General features: G+C 36.9%; 1 protein-coding gene across 1 annotated transcript in view; it reads left to right on the plus strand.

The window, feature by feature from the left end:
- Positions 1-27: 27 nt before the first annotated feature.
- Positions 28-17,952, plus strand: part of SUZ12 (SUZ12 polycomb repressive complex 2 subunit) — a 31,646-nt gene continuing 13,721 nt past the window's right edge. Inside the window, exons 1-7 of the mRNA XM_064522694.1 lie at positions 28-554; positions 3,329-3,375; positions 3,465-3,529; positions 8,612-8,680; positions 12,416-12,465; positions 15,633-15,718; positions 17,144-17,375. Of these exons, the coding sequence (XP_064378764.1) occupies positions 32-554; positions 3,329-3,375; positions 3,465-3,529; positions 8,612-8,680; positions 12,416-12,465; positions 15,633-15,718; positions 17,144-17,375 (1,072 nt within the window). The 5' untranslated portion in view covers positions 28-31. The remainder of the gene's footprint in view (positions 555-3,328; positions 3,376-3,464; positions 3,530-8,611; positions 8,681-12,415; positions 12,466-15,632; positions 15,719-17,143; positions 17,376-17,952) is intronic.

Consider the following 17,952-nt stretch of genomic DNA (forward strand, 5'->3'; position numbering starts at 1 on the left):
ATGCGGCGGTGCGGCGCCATCTCCGGAGCCAATGGGCGAGTGGCGGAGGCGGGCGCGTCGCCGTCGTCGGGTTCGGCTGGCCGCGGCGCTGAGGAGAGCGGAGCGGAGGAGACTTAGAGGAGTTGGAGCTCGGCGCTTCCCCTCCCCCCTCCTCACCCCACCCGCCCCGGCCGCCCCCTCCCTCCCCGCTCGGTCTCCGTCCCGCCGCGGCCCCCCCCGGGCCAGGCCCATGGCTCCGCAGAAGCACGGTGGCGGCGCGGGGCCCAGCTCGGGCTCCGCCGGCGGCGCCGCCGGAGGAGGAGGAGGAGGCGGCGGCGGCGGCGGAGGCGGCGGCGGCGGCGGGGGGTTCGGGGGCTCGGCGGCGGCGGCGGCTCCGGGCGGTAAATCCGGCGGCGCGGCGGGCGGCGGCGGCGGCAGCGGAGGAAGCGGCTACTCGGGCGGCTCCTCGGCCTCCTCGGCGGCGGCGGCAGCGGCGGCGGCGCTGCCCCCCGTGAAGAAGCCGAAGATGGAGCAGATCCAGGCCGACCACGAGCTCTTTCTTCAGGCCTTCGAGAGTGAGTGCCGGGCCGGGCCGGGAGGAAGTGGGGGCCCGAGCCGGCGGCGCCGGCCGGGGCCGCCGCAGAAAGGGCGGGAGCCGCGGCAGGGGAGGGCCGCGGGGGCTTCCGGGGGTAAACACGGCCGGGGCCGGGGGCGCGGGCGGAAGCGGGGCTCGGGCCGGCGCGCCGGGGGGTGGCGAGGGGCCCCCGGGGCGGGCGGGCGGCTCCGGCCGGCCCCCCTCGGCTGCTCGCTGGCATCCCGGCAGGGCCGCGGGGCTCCCTCCCTCCCTCGCTCCCGCCTCGCCAGCCCGCGGGGGACGGGGGCAGAGGCGCCTCTCCCGGCTGCCCGCCCGCCGCCCGCCCCCTGCCCCTCCGGGGCGAGGGTGCGATCGCCCCTTCGCTGCACTTCGTTCCTCTTTGTCTGGTGCGATTCTCCCCTCGTTGAGGTTCCGCACCGGGAACTGACCTCTGCGACCCGCCCGCCGCCCCGGGGGAGTCCAGGCAGGAGCAGAAGCCCCCCGGGTGCCCAGAAAGTTGTTAGCGGAAATCTAGTCCGAAAGCCCAGAGTGGTGATAAACTCACCCTGTACCAGGAGGGTCCCGTGCGATGGACAGGGTCGGAAGGAAATTTTGAGTGTCCTGCTAAATACACGGTCTGTTTCTGGGACTGGTGCTGTCACTGCCTGCACCCGCTTGCTGCAGACAGCGATAGTGTTGATAACGCGCTGGAGTTTTTGGTGGTGCGTCAAATCTTCGATAACGTCGGCTTTTTTTGAATCTTAGCCCTGCTAACAAAGCTATGGGATCAATAAATGCCATCCCGCAAATAGGTCAAGTGATAAACAGGACCTCTTAGAGGTTTGCTCGCTGCTGAAGGGCTGAGCGTCAGAGGTGGGTGTGTGGGGGGATTCTCCTCTGCCCGCCCCGTCTGTACAGGTAATGATCAGGAAAAAGTTACAGTGCAAATCCATCCCAATGTGCTGACTTCGTAGTGTGGTTATTGTGAGAAAACGGCAATGAGTAAATAGTGGATTAAGAAATCCTAGCACATGTAAAATTGAATCACATTCTTCTTGAATGTTTTTGTCCCTTTTCAAGGTCATATGCTAGAAAAAAGATAAAAATGTATTTTTTTTTTTTTTTTTTTTACTGAGTAACATGGACATGTGAGGCATAGGTCTGTCTGCAGGTAGAAAAGTGTGTTATAGAATTTTCCTGCTCGGGAAAGCTAAAGTTCAAGCAGCACTGCACTGTCTTTAAATTACATATTGCATGCTTAAGAGCATAATTAATGTTTTCATATATTTCTAAATTATGAGTACGTCATGGTTTCCGCAGACTAAAATATCTGAAACATTGCTTTACAAGTTGTGAATACTTAGTATTTTCATTTTTTATCAAAGTGCACATCTTCCTTAATTTCTTTCTTCTTGATTTCAAACATACAGATTTTATTATGCTTGTAGTTCTTAATTCACATTAAGCAGAATTTTACTGTTTTTCAACAGACTCTTTAATGACTAAGATCACTTATGATTTCCTTCTCTTTAATAATAAGACACCTCTCTACTAATATATTCTTATGGTATATTCTTAAGTGTAGAAATAAGGCTGAATTGTAGCTTTAAAAGGGAGGAAGGATTTTAAAATGCTATCCTTGTTTAATTCTGATTACAGAATTCCATAAATAACAATATGGTTTCCAGTTATTTGAAATAAGTGCTTTACAGGAATATAAAAATGAAGTATTATATTACTTACAAAATAAGTAGTTGGTTAGTTTCTTTATGGGGGAAGAGGAGACAGTGCTGACAGCCTTAGTATGGGCACTCGGGCATTCCCCGTTCTCTCTATCTCCTCTCTTTGGTGTGTTTTATCAAGCCTTTCCCAAGCCTCTTGCTGACATTACCTAATTAAGATGGCTCTTATTTCAGTTTAAGAATAGTATATTTCTGTTGAGATTGGAATTCTTTGTAGATATAACCTGACTTAGCTCTGAACTTTTTTTGTACTGATTTCACTTCGGTTTAAAACTAAACTGAAGGTCCCCATTTCTGTAGACAATCTTGCTTTTTTGAACTTTGTTGTATTACACCTGTTTCAAATGATGCTGCTCTTTCATGTTAGTATTGAGCGTAGATCTATTATCCTCCATCAGTTTGCACTTTGGAACAGTAGTTACTTTACCCCAATAAATTGATCCTATGAACGTAAAAGGTTTTGGATATGACTTTCCTAGCTTAAAATGATCTGTAATGTGCCATAGGTAATAGACACACCCTAGTGTCATCTTGGTATCTTGTGCTTGCCAGTGACCTTGGTATTTTCCAGAAGGATAAAACAATCAGATACAAAATTGTCCGACTATATAAATTTCATATACTATTTTGGTATCATATCTGACACACTGTTCGTTATTTAGGGGAAGAAAACTTAGTTGTTCAACAATAAATTGTAGTATGTTGAGCTTTTTTTTTTCCTGCCTTTTTATGACTTTAAGGCTCAAAGGAACATATTTTGATAGAAAAACAAGAACAGTCATAGCTGTCTGAGTTGTGATGCTGATTTACGGTAGCTTAAACAAGAAGTTGCTTCATGTTATACAGTAGGTGGAGTAACCTTTGACTTGTTAACTGAGACTTGCTTAGAGATCATGATGTTTCACTTAAACTGCGACTTTGGTAGTTGTTTAAAAAAAAGTCAACATGTTAAATTGGATACTTTTTCATCATCATAAAGCTGTCTTTCTAGAGGTGTAAGGTATGTTAGATAACATATGTTTCTTTCTCTCAGAACCAACACAGATATATAGATTTCTACGTACCCGGAATCTCATAGCAGTGAGTAATTGGTCTTTATCACCCTTGTACTTTGGGCTTGTAGGAGACTTTAAAGCATATTAACTTTTTTCTTTTTTTTTTTTCTGCAGCCAATATTTTTGCACAGAACTCTCACATACATGTCCCACAGAAATTCCCGAACAAATATCAAAAGGTAAAATTATTTTTTGAAAAGTAATCTTAAAATATTAGCCAAGTAGCAGAAGTCAAAAATAGTGGAGAGTGATTTGCTGTTTTCAGATGGTGTGTAAAACATTAATTTTGCTTTTGAAGAGCTTCAAAAACACATACATCACTTTTCAGTTATTTCTGAGATCTAGGAACTTGCTTCTGCATTGTTAAGTGTGTGTATAACTTTAGGCTTGTGACTTAATTGATACTGGGAGTACTCAAATGTTTATAACTATCTGCAGGATCCTAACCTAATTCTTGAAGTTTGCTTTCCTCTTGAGGGAAAACTTGTGGGGTGGCGGAGGGGGAGGAGGACAAAAACCCCAAAGGCGTAACTTCAGGGTTTATGAAATCAGTGGCGCTTAATCTTAGTTATATGGAATGTTCTAATTTAAACTGTCACCTAACCACTTGTTTTAAAAGAACTTTTATCAGCTTTGTTAATAGTCTTGGAAAGAACCAATGTACTAATATTATTAATATCAGTAATTACTTGAACAGTTGAAAAATGCAAGAGGTTGGTTTATAGCATTTTACAAAAAATCCAGCAAATATTTCCTTTAAAAAGATTGCTTTGAACTGGATACATCTGAGAAATGGGCTTCAGTTTTGATGTTGCAAAATGGTCATCCAGCTCATCTGAGGGTGCTGTGGCTGCGTGTTAATTGACTGTAAAATACATAAATACTGTGGACTGAAAAGTGCATGATATAAGTGTATGCAATTATTAGTGCAATTTCAAAGTTCTTTTACTTTTTTCCCCCCTCTCACTGAAAATCATTCATGATACTTTGGTTTTTTTTGTAGCTTAAAGACTTCTAAAATATTTTAACACTGAAGTTCTTATTGGAAAGTTGCTGTGGGACTGAAATACTTTATTGCTATTTCTTAAATGTTCATGATTAAATTTGATTATACAGATGAATAAAACTTAAAACTTACTTGTATCCAAGGAAGATAGCTTTTGGATTATCTATTGAGCAACAGAACTTACACACTTCTATTTCAATTGAATAGGCTTTATTTGGTATTCTCACATATCTTGGCTATTGTTCAGAGTACTGTTCTTGCCATTTTGGAATAAGGTGTCATCAGTTATAAATCCTGCAGCTACCTTAGTCTCAAAATTGTACCAGTAATGTATAACTTGAGATACTTTGTTTCTTGATGTGTCTTGAATGTATCCTGACTTTTGATTGGATTTTTTTTTAACTTGAAGTTGCGGCTTATTTTTTTCTTACAACAGTTACTGAAGTGAACTGTTTATTTTAAAACAGGGCAGAGCCAAATTTTAAGAAATAATGTTTAGGGCTTATTTATTTAATTTTTTTTACAAGTCACCTAGGTATGTGGAGCAATATATAGCCTTTTAAACTGGGCAACAGAAATATGTTCCTGCTTATTATTTACACTAAATTACACTTGAGTGATGTGCATATGTCCTTCTTTTACCTGAGTCTTGTTCTGTTTCTTTGGATGTCTCCTGTAGTTGCTGGGAAACAAGCAGTACTTTGCATGTACATTGTGTTGCCCGCTGTTCCAAATTCCTGTTCCTCAGCTGCCCGAGTAATGCTTAGTTTCTCTTTGAAACATATTGATTTTTACTAATGGCCATAATACTCTGGTTTAGTACTATGATTTTATTTAGATAGTGTTTTGATCCATAATAGACAGATTAATGGCCGTTTCACTCGCTAGTTTTCTGAAAATATTGGCTTATTGAAATCAATTTGGTAATTAGATCTAGGAAGAATGAAGTAAAACATTTCAGTATACCTTCTTTACAAAAATACAGTAATGCAACAGAAGTAAGCTAGTTTAGTTTCCTGGATGTTAGCTGGGGAAAAACCCCAGAACTCAGTTGTCAGTGTGTTCTTCTCATATGCCCCACCACCCCCCAAATCTTTCCATGCTCTGTTACTTCTGTGGTCCCTCTCCTCAGCAGTCTAGTTAAACTGCTGAAAGGTGTGGCTTAAATGTAGCTTTAGCTATTTAGATGTAGTGAGGGCACTGATTGAAGGACTTGTGACAAAACAACTTCGGCTGAATTTCCATGCAAGGTTAGCGGGGTTGTTGTTGGCAGGTTTATACCAGCAAACGCTTTTAAAAGTGCGCAAGGCCTTAGTTGCCATTTGATATTGCTGTTCATTCAATAGGAATGGTTAATATATGGTCCTGTCATTTTGGTGAACAGAAGGCTTTAAAAGAGGAGAAAATACAAATTGGAGCTGGAAACCTTACTGAGGCTTACATTTGGAAAACTTCATATACCTAGCTTCAGAATAGTAAAAATGTTAGTGGAGTTCTGTTTGCAAAGGAACATCTTTTGAAAATGTATCAGTTAGCCTGCTTATATTGACTGTTACAGTATATGCATATTATTTTTTTTCCCTCTGAGACTTCTTAATTTTCCCATATTCTAATTGCTGTTCATTGTGTTGATTGCCACTTCAGTAAACAGTATCATATGTAAAACATAGAGAAGTTATTTCCAAGCTTGATATAACTTAACTAGTTATCACAATAGTAATTATAGCTCCACATCTTTTGTCTCTAGCTCTACAGTAGTCTGAGAAAAATGCCAGACAAATTTATCACTTGGAGGTAGGGAAGTAAAATTGCATTTTTACCAAGAAAGTATCCATTGATGTTGGTCCATATGTTTTATAAGGAGAATATTTGTGATGACCAAGATGCTTAAAATACAGAGAAATATTAATATGTAATAAGTTAATGGGCATGTGTCAACTTGGGCTAATAGTCTATATTATTTAAAAGGAAAAAAGCATTGCAATTTTTTTTTGAGAGGTGATATGTTTTGGTAAAGTGATTCTTGATGAGAATTGAAATGGGCTTTTGGCATGTTAGTCTTTTTTTTAGGTGTTACCATCTATTAGACCAAATGATGGAATTGGAGAGGGTATTAACTCTGTTTACCAAACTGACTTCCCATGAAGTGTTTGAATAAAGGAATAATTTTTTATTTATTGGCAGAGTAATGGCATGCTATGATGTGACTTTTAATACTTTGTTAATTATTACTGTGCCTGACTGGAATAAGAGTGGGTGGAGAAAGGAATGTGCAAGATGCACATACTTGTAGCGCCAGTAAATGCTGTTTTAAAATCCTGGGTTCTAGGGACAATTATTGTAGAAAAATAAGTTTTGTCTGTTATGACTGAATTGGGAATATGGTGACCTACAAATAGTCATCTAGTTGAAAGGAATTTCCATATTTTTATGTTCTTATGAATTCAATATATATGCAACACATTTGATTTACTGGGTTTTATTTATTGGTTGCTATTTTATTTTTTCTGAAAGATTTTTAGGAGGGCTTTTTCTGGTCTTGACTAACCTGAATTTGACATTTGGAAAGGTTGAATCGTTGTTCTTTCTGGATCAGTAATACTGTACTGCAAATACTAAATACAAGCCATGTCAGATATTAGTATACCTTATCAAAGATCGTTAAACCTTCCCCTATCTCGAAACATGTCTTGTAGCCAGTTTCAAGCCTATATGGAAGATCATGACAGAATTTTGCTCTAGAGCTGTGTTTTAAGCAATTCCCTAGTCTGAACAGTAGCCCCAGTTTGTGGTGTGGTAGGATCACCCAGTGGCCTTCCAAAGATAAGTGTGCTGCTTGCTGTTCTGCAGAGCAGGAACTAATTTTGATAAGCTTAAGCAAGGTGCATGTTGGGACTACTTTTTTTTAACCTTATAATCCAAAACTTTCAACAAATTCCCTAGTTTTTAATGTGCCTTGCTCTAAAGCTGAGCATCACAAAATGTTCATTTTCATAATCCCTTCCTTAGTGGAGGCGACTCACTTCATGAATCTGTCATCTTTATGAACCTTAGGCTGAGCACAGCTTTGGGTCAGCAGTTGTTTACTCCGCAGAAGATAGTTGTTCTTCTCCTTGTTACCTGACAGCAGCCCTGTGCTTCTGTAGTGTTTCTTGTCCAGTGCTACTATTTAGCTGTTAAGTGATTTGTAACAAAATCATTCAGGTGTATTAGATGCTGAATGTAAACAATGTGTGAGGTCCCAGCCTTTCTTCACTCGGGAGGTTTATGGGTGTAGACAGTGCCCCCTCATTTTGGTAAGAAATCCAGTATTTGGCAACAGCTTGTGTTCTTTCATTACTATTGGGTTTGTTCAGAGAGTAAGATGCAAAGCAAGGATGCCCTCGCTACTGTTGCATTGTCAGTCTAGTCTGTGCAATTTTGTTGGCATCTAGGGCCAAATATTAATGTCCTTTTAAAGAGAAATTGAAAGACTATTTAGGAAACTATTGAATAAGCTCTGTTCATGAGTGAATTTTATTTAGCAATGAACATTTAATTGTATGGGGTATATGTTGTAGAACAGGCTGAACATAGGAGCATGAACAGACGAAGAGAGATGATAGGAAGTGATTATTCCCTACTACATTGCAGTCATGTTTCCCCCCCCCCCCCCGAGTGTTTTGTATGAATGCACTCAGTGAGTGGCTTCAGAAGTACATTGTTCTTTGTTTTGTGTCCTTTTAATGTAACTTTGTGGAGAAAGAAGCCTTTTTGATAATTAGGTTTTAAATGCTGTTTTGTCAGATAAGGTTTTAAGTGTTTTTCATAATTACGATCAAGGTTAAAATAGTAATGACCAGAGAGCTAGCTTGTACCTGCATGGTTGGCATAAGCATCACTAAGGTGTGAAGGTTTTCTTTCTGAGCAAAGCTGAGATGTTAGGTACGTTTATAGCAACATTTGAATGGGATGCTGTTAAATGACACTTCTTAAAAACAGTAGGATTATTTCTGAAAGACGTCTTTCTAATTATTGGTATTATTTTGATACCGTTTGAAAAGCTGCATTGTAGTTGCATTCCTATGACACAGTTGTGATACTAGCCCTTCTAAAAAGGTCTAAAAGGGGTGTTTTGTGGATAGAAGGCTAAGATTGTATGTAGACAGTTTTAGGTATAAAATCAGTTGAATCAAATTTAGACTGAATAAATTCTCTTGTTATGTCATGGGAATAGCAGCTACGTGCAACTATTCTTTCTGCTCTTTCTTCACAGGAAAACATTCAAAGTAGATGACATGTTATCAAAAGTAGAGAAAATGAAGGGAGAACAAGAATCTCACAGGTATTATTCTGCGTATATATACATATGTATGTAAAAATGAGCATATGTGCATGTTAAATCATCAAGAATGTGAAAAAGAATAATCAGAATGAAAGTTCTTGCCTTTTGAAAAGTTGCTTACGAAGCTTTAAAGTATGTATGTATGCTAATCTCTGAAAAACTTGGAGAAAAGCAATGATGGGATAAATTTCTTAATATTTGTACTTTCTTAAAACTTATGTAGAAGCCTGAAATAGATATTTGCCTTGTTTTGGATTTTTTTAAGGTTGTCAGCTGTGTCAGTATCTGATCTGTGTGTTAATATTAAAAAAAAAAAAAAAAAAAAGCTGTGGAAAATAACATGAAATTATAATATTTGGGTTTTATGTAATTGCTATTTTAAAGTTTGTTTTCAGAGTTACTTAAAAAAATCTTACTGAATCTTTTAAAAATATTTAAAAGATGTCTGTTACAGAACTGCTTATCTTTGCTTTTGGTCAGTGACATCTTTCATATCCTTATCCTTCTTAAGTCACAATAAAGTAACTAGTTATAAAATCTTTTTAATAAAGACTGCAGGACCTACAACTTCCCATTCAAATTTTCTAGTGAGAAATATTGCTTAGTCTGTGATTTTTCTTGGGATCTAGCCCTGTATATCTGATACTGAAACTTTGCACAGTTCCTCTAGCTGAATTTTGAATTTTTGGGAGAAGAAGGAAGGAAGAATAATAAACTTTCCTCTTTAAGAAAAGGTCGAATAGTTTCAATTTTTAATTCAATGTGGAATTGTTGCTTCGGGAAAAAAAAATGCTTACTCTATAAATGCTAATTGTTAAATTATAGTTGTACTGGAACCTACTGGATTCTTGATCATAATTTCTTTCCTGAATAATTTACTTTCTTAAAATATACAACACACTTAGTTTTAATGTTGGAAAAAGCTAGTATTTTGCCAGGTCTTCTTATTCTACTTCAGAAAAATAATATTTGAGATGTGAACTCCTGCTGAGTTTGCAGTATTGTATTTGGCAAAAGTCAAAGTTCAACAGAGACGTGAAATTGGGTGTGATGCATTTCAGTTCATTTTCATCCTAGTCTGTCCTTGTAATAATGGAAAAAAGAGGGCACAGCAAATACTTAGTCTGTTGTTTCTTGACACGTTTCCTAGTGCTGAAATAAAATGCTATAAAACGTATAGTCATTTTGTTTTTCTGAACTTCATGGCTAGCTGCTGTTTCACTTCTGCGTAATGTATTTTGAGAACCTTAAAATGAGGTGAGATGCATCTTATTGGTGTTGGTGTGTACAAGGGACTGCTAATTTTTCTTCCCCTTTTCTATGGGGGAATAATACATTCAAATTTAAATGAATGAAAACTGACCATTTGCAAAGTGTTGTCAAATAGACAAATTAAGGTGGAAAAAAGCCCTCTAATTTTTCAAGTATTGTTACTTGCAGTCTTAAAAATAAAAGTTAATATCCCAGTACCTCTGTTTAGGCATAAGCATGTTGAAATTTTTTGTATGGAGTATATACTTGATTTCAATTTGCCTCATAGAACTGGAGGAAAGATCAGTCAAGTACTTTGACTTTCAGCATAAGATAGCCCTCTCTGTTAGGCTTTGACCATAAATGTTAGCATCCTCTGAAAGCTATTAATACACTGTCGGGGTTGTAATGTGATGGTCAAAGATATAAATGAATCAAAGTTTGTAAGGAGACAAAATGATTGTTGTTAGATTGGTAGACAGGTTGGAGTTTATTTAAAAAAAGAAAAAAAGGCAAGCTTTCAGGCATATGAACACTAATAACAGTGTAATTACTATTGTAAACACTGAAGAAATGCAGTGAATACTATTCCTTTTATCAAGCATTTCTATATTCTCAGCAGCTGTAAGTGCATGTAATAATTTCAGTGCAGTTATTCTTGTAACATTTTTTGTTCCAGTTTTTTTTCCTAATTTGTAACACTTCTAGTACTTAACTTTTGATGGATCGTTCTCACAATATTTTATGGCTATTATAAATTCATAAGTTAATTTGATTTTATATTAAATCTGTAATCATTAACAAACATCAATACCATGCAAGTCAGCTGAGAAATGACTTAGCATGTGATGTCTTTAGAATATTTGAGTAGTTAGTATGGATGACAATACTTTTTTTTTTAAAGCTTTATGTATGATCTAGCTAAAAACTGAATTACCTAAGTTTTTTGTGAAGGTATATATGATGGAAATTAACCAATTCACTGTAAGATTTCCAGAACAATTTTGTTCTATTCTACACGATTCAGTGTAGATTAGACAACACAGACCCATTTTAGTTCTTCATGTTGGCTTTATGTTCTTTTTTGGTAGAAAGGCTGTAGTTAACTTACAACCCCCCCCCTTCTATATAATTCACTGAATGGATTAGGAAGTGTGAATCATTCTGAAATTATAAAGCAAAACCAGACATTGAAAGGCTAACCTAAGTTGCTGAAATAGGTAAAGACCTATTTAGATGAATCTTGTGGATTTTTTATGAACTACGCTGTAGAGTGCTTCAGAGGCAACAATGCTAGATACAGTTTAGTCTGAAATTAATTTATAATTTTTGTGTTCTAGAGGTTTTATAGATTTACTGTCTATTACTTGATCTAGTTATGTTGTATTCCATATTGTGGACCCTTGCTAGGTAAATATCCTCTTTTTAAGGATTGTTCTGTGACAGGTTGAAACAAAATAATCAGATTATAGACTTGTGTGAATTTTGTGTTTTCAAAACTATAAAAATTATGCTTGGAATTGCATTGGTCTGGAAAAGTAACACGAATAAATGGTGTAAGCTGGTATAGATGTAATCTTTCAAATGTTAAAGCTGTTGGGTACCTTCTCAGACTTTAGTATGACAAGAAATACTGATCACCTCAGCGTTTGAGGAATGTTTGTGTTTTAAAAAAAAATGTTAAATGCCAGGTTGTGTCTCTTTGAAAAGCTGGTGAAGATGCTTAAATTGTATCTGGTGTTCTGGTGCAATGGACAATATTTTGTCAATACTCTGTACTTTAGAAATGATAAATAAGCATGTTTGAGACCCTTTTTAATCTGGGTTTATGAATAGTTGCTTTGAACTAAAATATATTCTGTGTTTAACAATCTGAATTAAAATGTGTCTACAGTGAGCAGATTGATCAAAGCTATAAACTGCAGGACTCTGAAATGAAATAGATGTAGCTGTTATTTTGATTGCCTATGTCAGGGGCAATATGGACTAGATGTGACTGGCAAACAATTTCTAAGGCCATCTACCATTGTAAAGATTCTGCTTACCAAACTTCAAATACTTGGACTAAAACTTCAACACCAAGTGCATGCTTCAGGCTGAAATACTGGAAAATTTCATCAAAACGGCTCTGCTGTTGATGAATATCTAGGAAATGCTTGCCAACCCATGAAGGCAAGATCAGGTGCCAAGCTTCAGACAGTGTGCTTTTACTGTTGTGTGAAAACCCCTACCTTTTTATGTCTGAAGTTATGGATTAGAGGAAAAGAATCATTTGATTTGCGGAGAGAAGACCCGTCTATAACTGCATCAGTTGCAGCCTTACGCCTGCTGTCTTTTGGCAGTTTCCAGGCAGTTGGAAGGATGGACTTCCTCATTATGGTTCTCCCTCTCATTGTAGCTCTGTCCTGAAAATCAGTGAATTGAGTGTCTGCTGTGAAGAGCAAAATGCTTGTTCTAACACATCCTTTCTTTTTTTCTGTTTAGCTTGTCTGCTCATTTGCAACTCACGTTTACTGGTTTCTTCCATAAAAATGGTATGTTTGCAAAATTCATTCATCATACTGTTATCTTGTATAGCACTTTTGAAATTAGTACAGATTGTGAGGGGAATATTTAAGTAGTCTGTTATAATCTCTGCTCTCTGGATGCAGATTTTTTTTCTTTATACTCAATTGTCTCATTAATTACAGTACTTCAGATTTTACTTTTAACGGCTGAAAATTGTGCAGCTTTTCACTGTATGTACTTTAAATATGTTTTAGCATATTTGTAACATTAAGCAAATAAGCCTTCCAGGGTTTTAGTCAAAACACAGTGATTTTGATAAATACTTCAAGTCATCATCCATGCAAACTTTAAATAGACCTTGAGGAGTTCCTGAAGAAAGTGATTTTATGAAAATGTGACTTTGGGGAATTTGAAGTAGATTTAAAAAAAAAAAAAAAAAAAAAAAGAGAGAGAGAGCAAGCTTCAGGTGGTGGACTCAATGCTTTGGGATTCAAAATAGAAGTATGAGAATAAATGGTATCAGGTAGAGCCTTAGAAATAAGATTAAAGTCCATGTCAGGGTTTATAAAAGTGACTTGTATTAGTGTATATTAGTATATGTATTAGTGACTTGCTGTTGTTTTATTGTGTCTTTATGCATGACATTCAGCATTACCTCTCAAAATCATTACCTCTCAATATTGGACTATCAAGTCCAGAATGTAGGGTTCTATTCCTTTAATGAAAGCAAAAATTACCTTCTTTATGCTGTGTAGGCATGAGTAAATTCACTTTTTACATCCCTGCAAATAAAAAATTAACTCAGCTGTTTATTCATTAAAATAAACTGGTGTTTCTAATCTTTCAGTTAAAAATATCCTGAATGAAGCCTTAAGTCTTTGGATTTAAAAAGCACTTGAGGTCATGTAACACGTTCTGTGCTCTGATCTGGAAGCTGTCATGTACAACAAAGTATTTTGTGCTTAACCAGATCTGCTCAGTAAGAAGTATGAAAGTTACAGTTGCAAATGTCCAGATTTCAGAATCACTTTATTAAACTGTAATTTTGTTCTGAGAAAGTTCTTCACATTCTCTTGGTTAAAGATCATTCTGCTTCTGGAATTTCAAAATACTGCTGGTCTCACTGGGTAGTATTCATCTTGTTTCTGCTCTTAGGAACTTCATGTTATGTGTTGCCTTTAATGCTTTAGCTGGGAAACTGCAAGAGATAAGAGCATCTTGGGTAGCTGGTGATAAGAATAGAGAAGCATAGAATAAAGGTGGCAAAAGAAAGTGTACACTGCTGCATCTTAAATGCAAATATATATCTTCAAAATCAGGTCCTTCCAGGAGAATATATAAACACTAAATCTCATGTGTGGAGTTTAAAAAACCTACTGGAGAGGATAAATATTCCATATTCTGCTGCCAGACTTTGTCTTTCATATTGCTTTTCCCTTACAATGTAGTCTTCTATAAATGTAGACTAGTAGCTTTTCGAAGTGATAATATATTTGATGGCCTTCTATGTCTTTTGGAATGTTTAGATTATATAACTATACAGTTAACTATGAAAACCTTCATTTACCTTGAGAGTATATATACAATGAGATCATGATGAGGGTTTATACCATGTAAAAGAATATCACTAGCATAAGCAATGTACACTATACTGAAAATTAAATATAGAAGATATTTTAATGAAACTGACACTGTTGATATACTTATTTGTCTGGATATAAACTCGTAGAACTGTGATTTATAGATTTCCCCCCCCCCCCCCCCCCCAGAATTTATACTTTTGCTAAGGAAAGACTTATTTTTGAAGTTTTGTATAAAAAATTGGGGGGGGGGGGAAGATAAAGAAAAAATCCATATGCTTCCCAAAACTGCCAGTGTCTCTTTAAAATGAGTTACCAGAATTTTTAGCTGAAACACAATTTTTTTTCAATGTGGATATAGTGTCAGGAGGAAAGCAAGTGAAGAGGTGTGAGTTAAGGTGTCTTTAGTATGCTAAAGCTTTGGTCTTTATTTCTGTTGAGTGTAACCAAGTATTTCATTCAATGTCAGATTCTTTGTGATCTGCACTAAGCTGAAGCTGTTGTGCTTTAAAATGCATGTGAGCCCAAAATGATGTTTATAAGGTTCTAAAAGAGCAGATGTAGCTTCATATAGAGCCATTCAGTTTTGGCTGATTTTTTTTCTTTTCTTTTTTTAAACCAAATGTATAATAAAGTCTAAGGATTTTTGTTTGTTTTCTGTATAAAGGGCCCATTTCCATATTAATATGCTTACCCAAGTTAAAGCTCACATGATAAAAGGTTCTCTTAGTATATAGTGAAATTCATTTTGAAAGGCAGTTCTTAATTGGCATTGTTTTTAATACTGCTGGTAGTAGCCATCTTGAAGATTCATGGCTCTAGGAAATTTATAGTGCAGAGACTGTGGAGCTGAATCTTATTTTCAAAGACTTTTTTTTCCCCCCAAGTTCTTGCAAGAGTCTTTTGACAGCTATTCTGTATGGGCTTAATCTTGCATAGTCTGAATTTTCTGTTTATTTTTCTAGCTGATAGCATTTGGATCTTAAGTTTTGATGCACACCAAATTCTGGGTTTATAAGCAGTAAAGAAGAATTTTATAGGAAACAGTTTCACTCATCTGTAACTAGTGTCTTCTGACTTTTCTTAAATCTACCCTTATCCTTTCTCTCCGCTATAAAAGTGTTTTGCCTGGTTCATCTCATAATATGTTTTTGGGCTGTTTTATGAACCTGCACAGAAGCTTCAGTTAGTTTTTACCTGTAACATACATTCATTCACATATATAGTGTATGCTGTTCTTTGGTAAATGGGTTGTCTTTACAGTCCATCTCCATAAATCCAGTTCAAGAATTGAGTTTCCTTTTTTTGTTAGTTGTTTTCTTTTCATGAAAGAAAAGAAAGAAGGAGCAAAGAAAGCCAAAGGTAGTGAACTTACTCTTTTAAACATTAAAGATTACTATGCTGCTGCTTTTAATTTGGTAGTAGTAGAGTAATTAGGTAGGATATGGTCTCAAGTGGGAACTTGCATTAAATCTGGGGAAGAACTGAGATTTAGAATTTCACCGGAGGCCTGTGTGTCTGAAAGTGACTACAGTTAAAAAGTTATTTCAGGTGGATCTACAACATTGAATAGACTTTTATCTTTTCAGAACTTAAAATATTTTTCTGTTTAGATAAGCCATCACAAAACTCAGAGAATGAACAAAATTCTGTAACCCTGGAAGTACTGCTTGTGAAAGTTTGCCACAAGAAGCGAAAGGTAAAAGTGATTTGACAAACTATTAATATATATGTTAAAGCAGAAGGTTTACTTGATTCTGGAACATCTATTTAACATTGCCATACTAGAAGCTAAGGGTGAAATGATGCTGAAAAGTTATTTAGCCTTGAAATTTATTTACGACTAATCTATATAAATTGTTTTCTATTGACTTGCTCTAGTCCCTGAGAAATAACTGGAAGCTTTACAAAAACATTCAGGTGTATTTTAATTGAATTTTGCTTGCTTGTAAGTCATACTCATTCCTTGTGAATTTCAGCCACTTCTGTTTTCAGTCCAGTTTTTTATATTCCATTATTAAACTAAATCCTTATTTCTAATTAATCTATTAATTCTGTTTTGATGTCCACAGGCTTAAGTAAACTAGGCACTCACAAATTCAGAAAATAGTCTGCTTTTCAAAGTTCAGAAGTAAAAAGGAAAAAGTTGTCATTGTTTTGAATTCCTCAGTCATCCACCAAGTCTTGTCTCTTTCCTTGCTTTTTTCTGTACCTGTGTTTTTACATCGATCATCTCAATGATTGCAGATTTTAGATATTATGGCTCATAAACAATTTTCATATCTCTCTCCCCCTTTTTTTTTTCTTTAAGCATCTTTGAATTTGCTTGCTGCTTTAGCTATGTTTGTTTCACACCAGTGAGAAAATTATCCTCACTGCTATGGAAATACAGAAGGCTCAGTAATGCAAGTTGTAATTTTTAACGAAAAAAGAGATTTACACTCAGCACTTCGTATAGTTTCCCTAATCATGTCAAGCTGTCTTGATGTGATTTTAAGAGTTAATGTTGTTTCTAGCGAATTTTTTTTTGTCTTGCTACAGTATGGACAAATATGATAAAAGCAGGAGGTGCTGATGGTTATTTTAAATGTTTTGTTGCAAGTTTCATACTTAGGCTTTCTTGCCTTGTTTTTCCAATATTACACAGTGTTCCATGATCTATTTGAGAAATACTGAATATAATAAATCCTAGGTAAGTGGTTCTTTATCTCTCAGATAGCTCGTAAGTGCACTTTGTAATATTGGAAGGAGAAGATAGGAAGCCCTTGGAATATATATATAACCAAAACATTTAATTTCTTTAGGTAAACAGAATTAAATTAGCATTAATGACTGTTCTACAGTCTTTCTGAATGCCTCATGTTAGCATTAATCACTTTGAAAAAGATGGCTGCTGCCAGAAGTGGTTATAAAATGCCAGTTTTATTTACACTTTCAGGTATCTGTTTTTACATTTAAAACCTGGGATTGTTATTCCAGATTTTTTTTATTTATATCTGTTAGAAGGCTTATTTTCAAAAGGACAGAAGGACAAGTGCAATTCATAAATTACATAAATTTAACACTTAATGTCTTCATTTTGTATTCTAAAAAACTAAACCATAGCTTTTTTGTTTTCCTGCAGGATGTCAGTTGTCCAATAAGACAGGTTCCTACAGGTAAAAAGCAGGTGCCTTTAAACCCAGACCTCAGCCAAATAAAACCAGGCAACTTCCCATCACTTGCAGTTTCCAGCAATGAATTTGAACCAAGCAACAGCCATATGGTGAAGTCTTACTCATTATTATTCAGAGTAACTCGCCCAGGAAGAAGAGAATTTAATGGACTGATCAATGGTGAAACTAATGAAAACATTGGTAACTTCAATCTTTATGGTTTTTGCAAGGTTTACCTTGTAGTCTTGTATACAGTCGTCTTTATCTGCACTGTAGATCATACTCAGGGCAGGGCAGTAGTAAATGAGTGACTGAATTGGCTTTCGCTTGTTTTCAGTCTTTTTCAAGAGAGGGCTAAAATGTATATAGTTGGTAGCTAGAAACTTTGCTTCTATTTTTGTGTAAATTTAATACCAATTTTTAGTAATTTGGGATGATCAAAGGGAGGGCCAACACTGGTGAGGGGTGAGTAATGTAGGAGAACTCTGTGGTCTCTATATACAAATTAATAAAGCTATTTTCATAATCATATCAAGGCATGATGTGCTATATCACAAATATTACAGCCTTGAAGAGTACCTGTAGAATAAAAAACTTACTTTCTTTTCATTTTATAACTATAAGTGGAAGAAGGCCAAAGCCCACACTCTTTTTGCTGACAGATTAGTGTGACTGGAATATAAGTATACATGAACATATCTAAACTATGGTTACTGTTCAGCTAAGCATTGTCTCCATTGGCATTGGGCGCATTAATTAAATTCTTCATCCTTTTCTG

The sequence above is a fragment of the Dromaius novaehollandiae genome, chromosome 18 (genome assembly GCF_036370855.1).
Source record: "Dromaius novaehollandiae isolate bDroNov1 chromosome 18, bDroNov1.hap1, whole genome shotgun sequence".
In the NCBI taxonomy this organism is placed as follows: Eukaryota; Metazoa; Chordata; class Aves; order Casuariiformes; family Dromaiidae; genus Dromaius; species Dromaius novaehollandiae.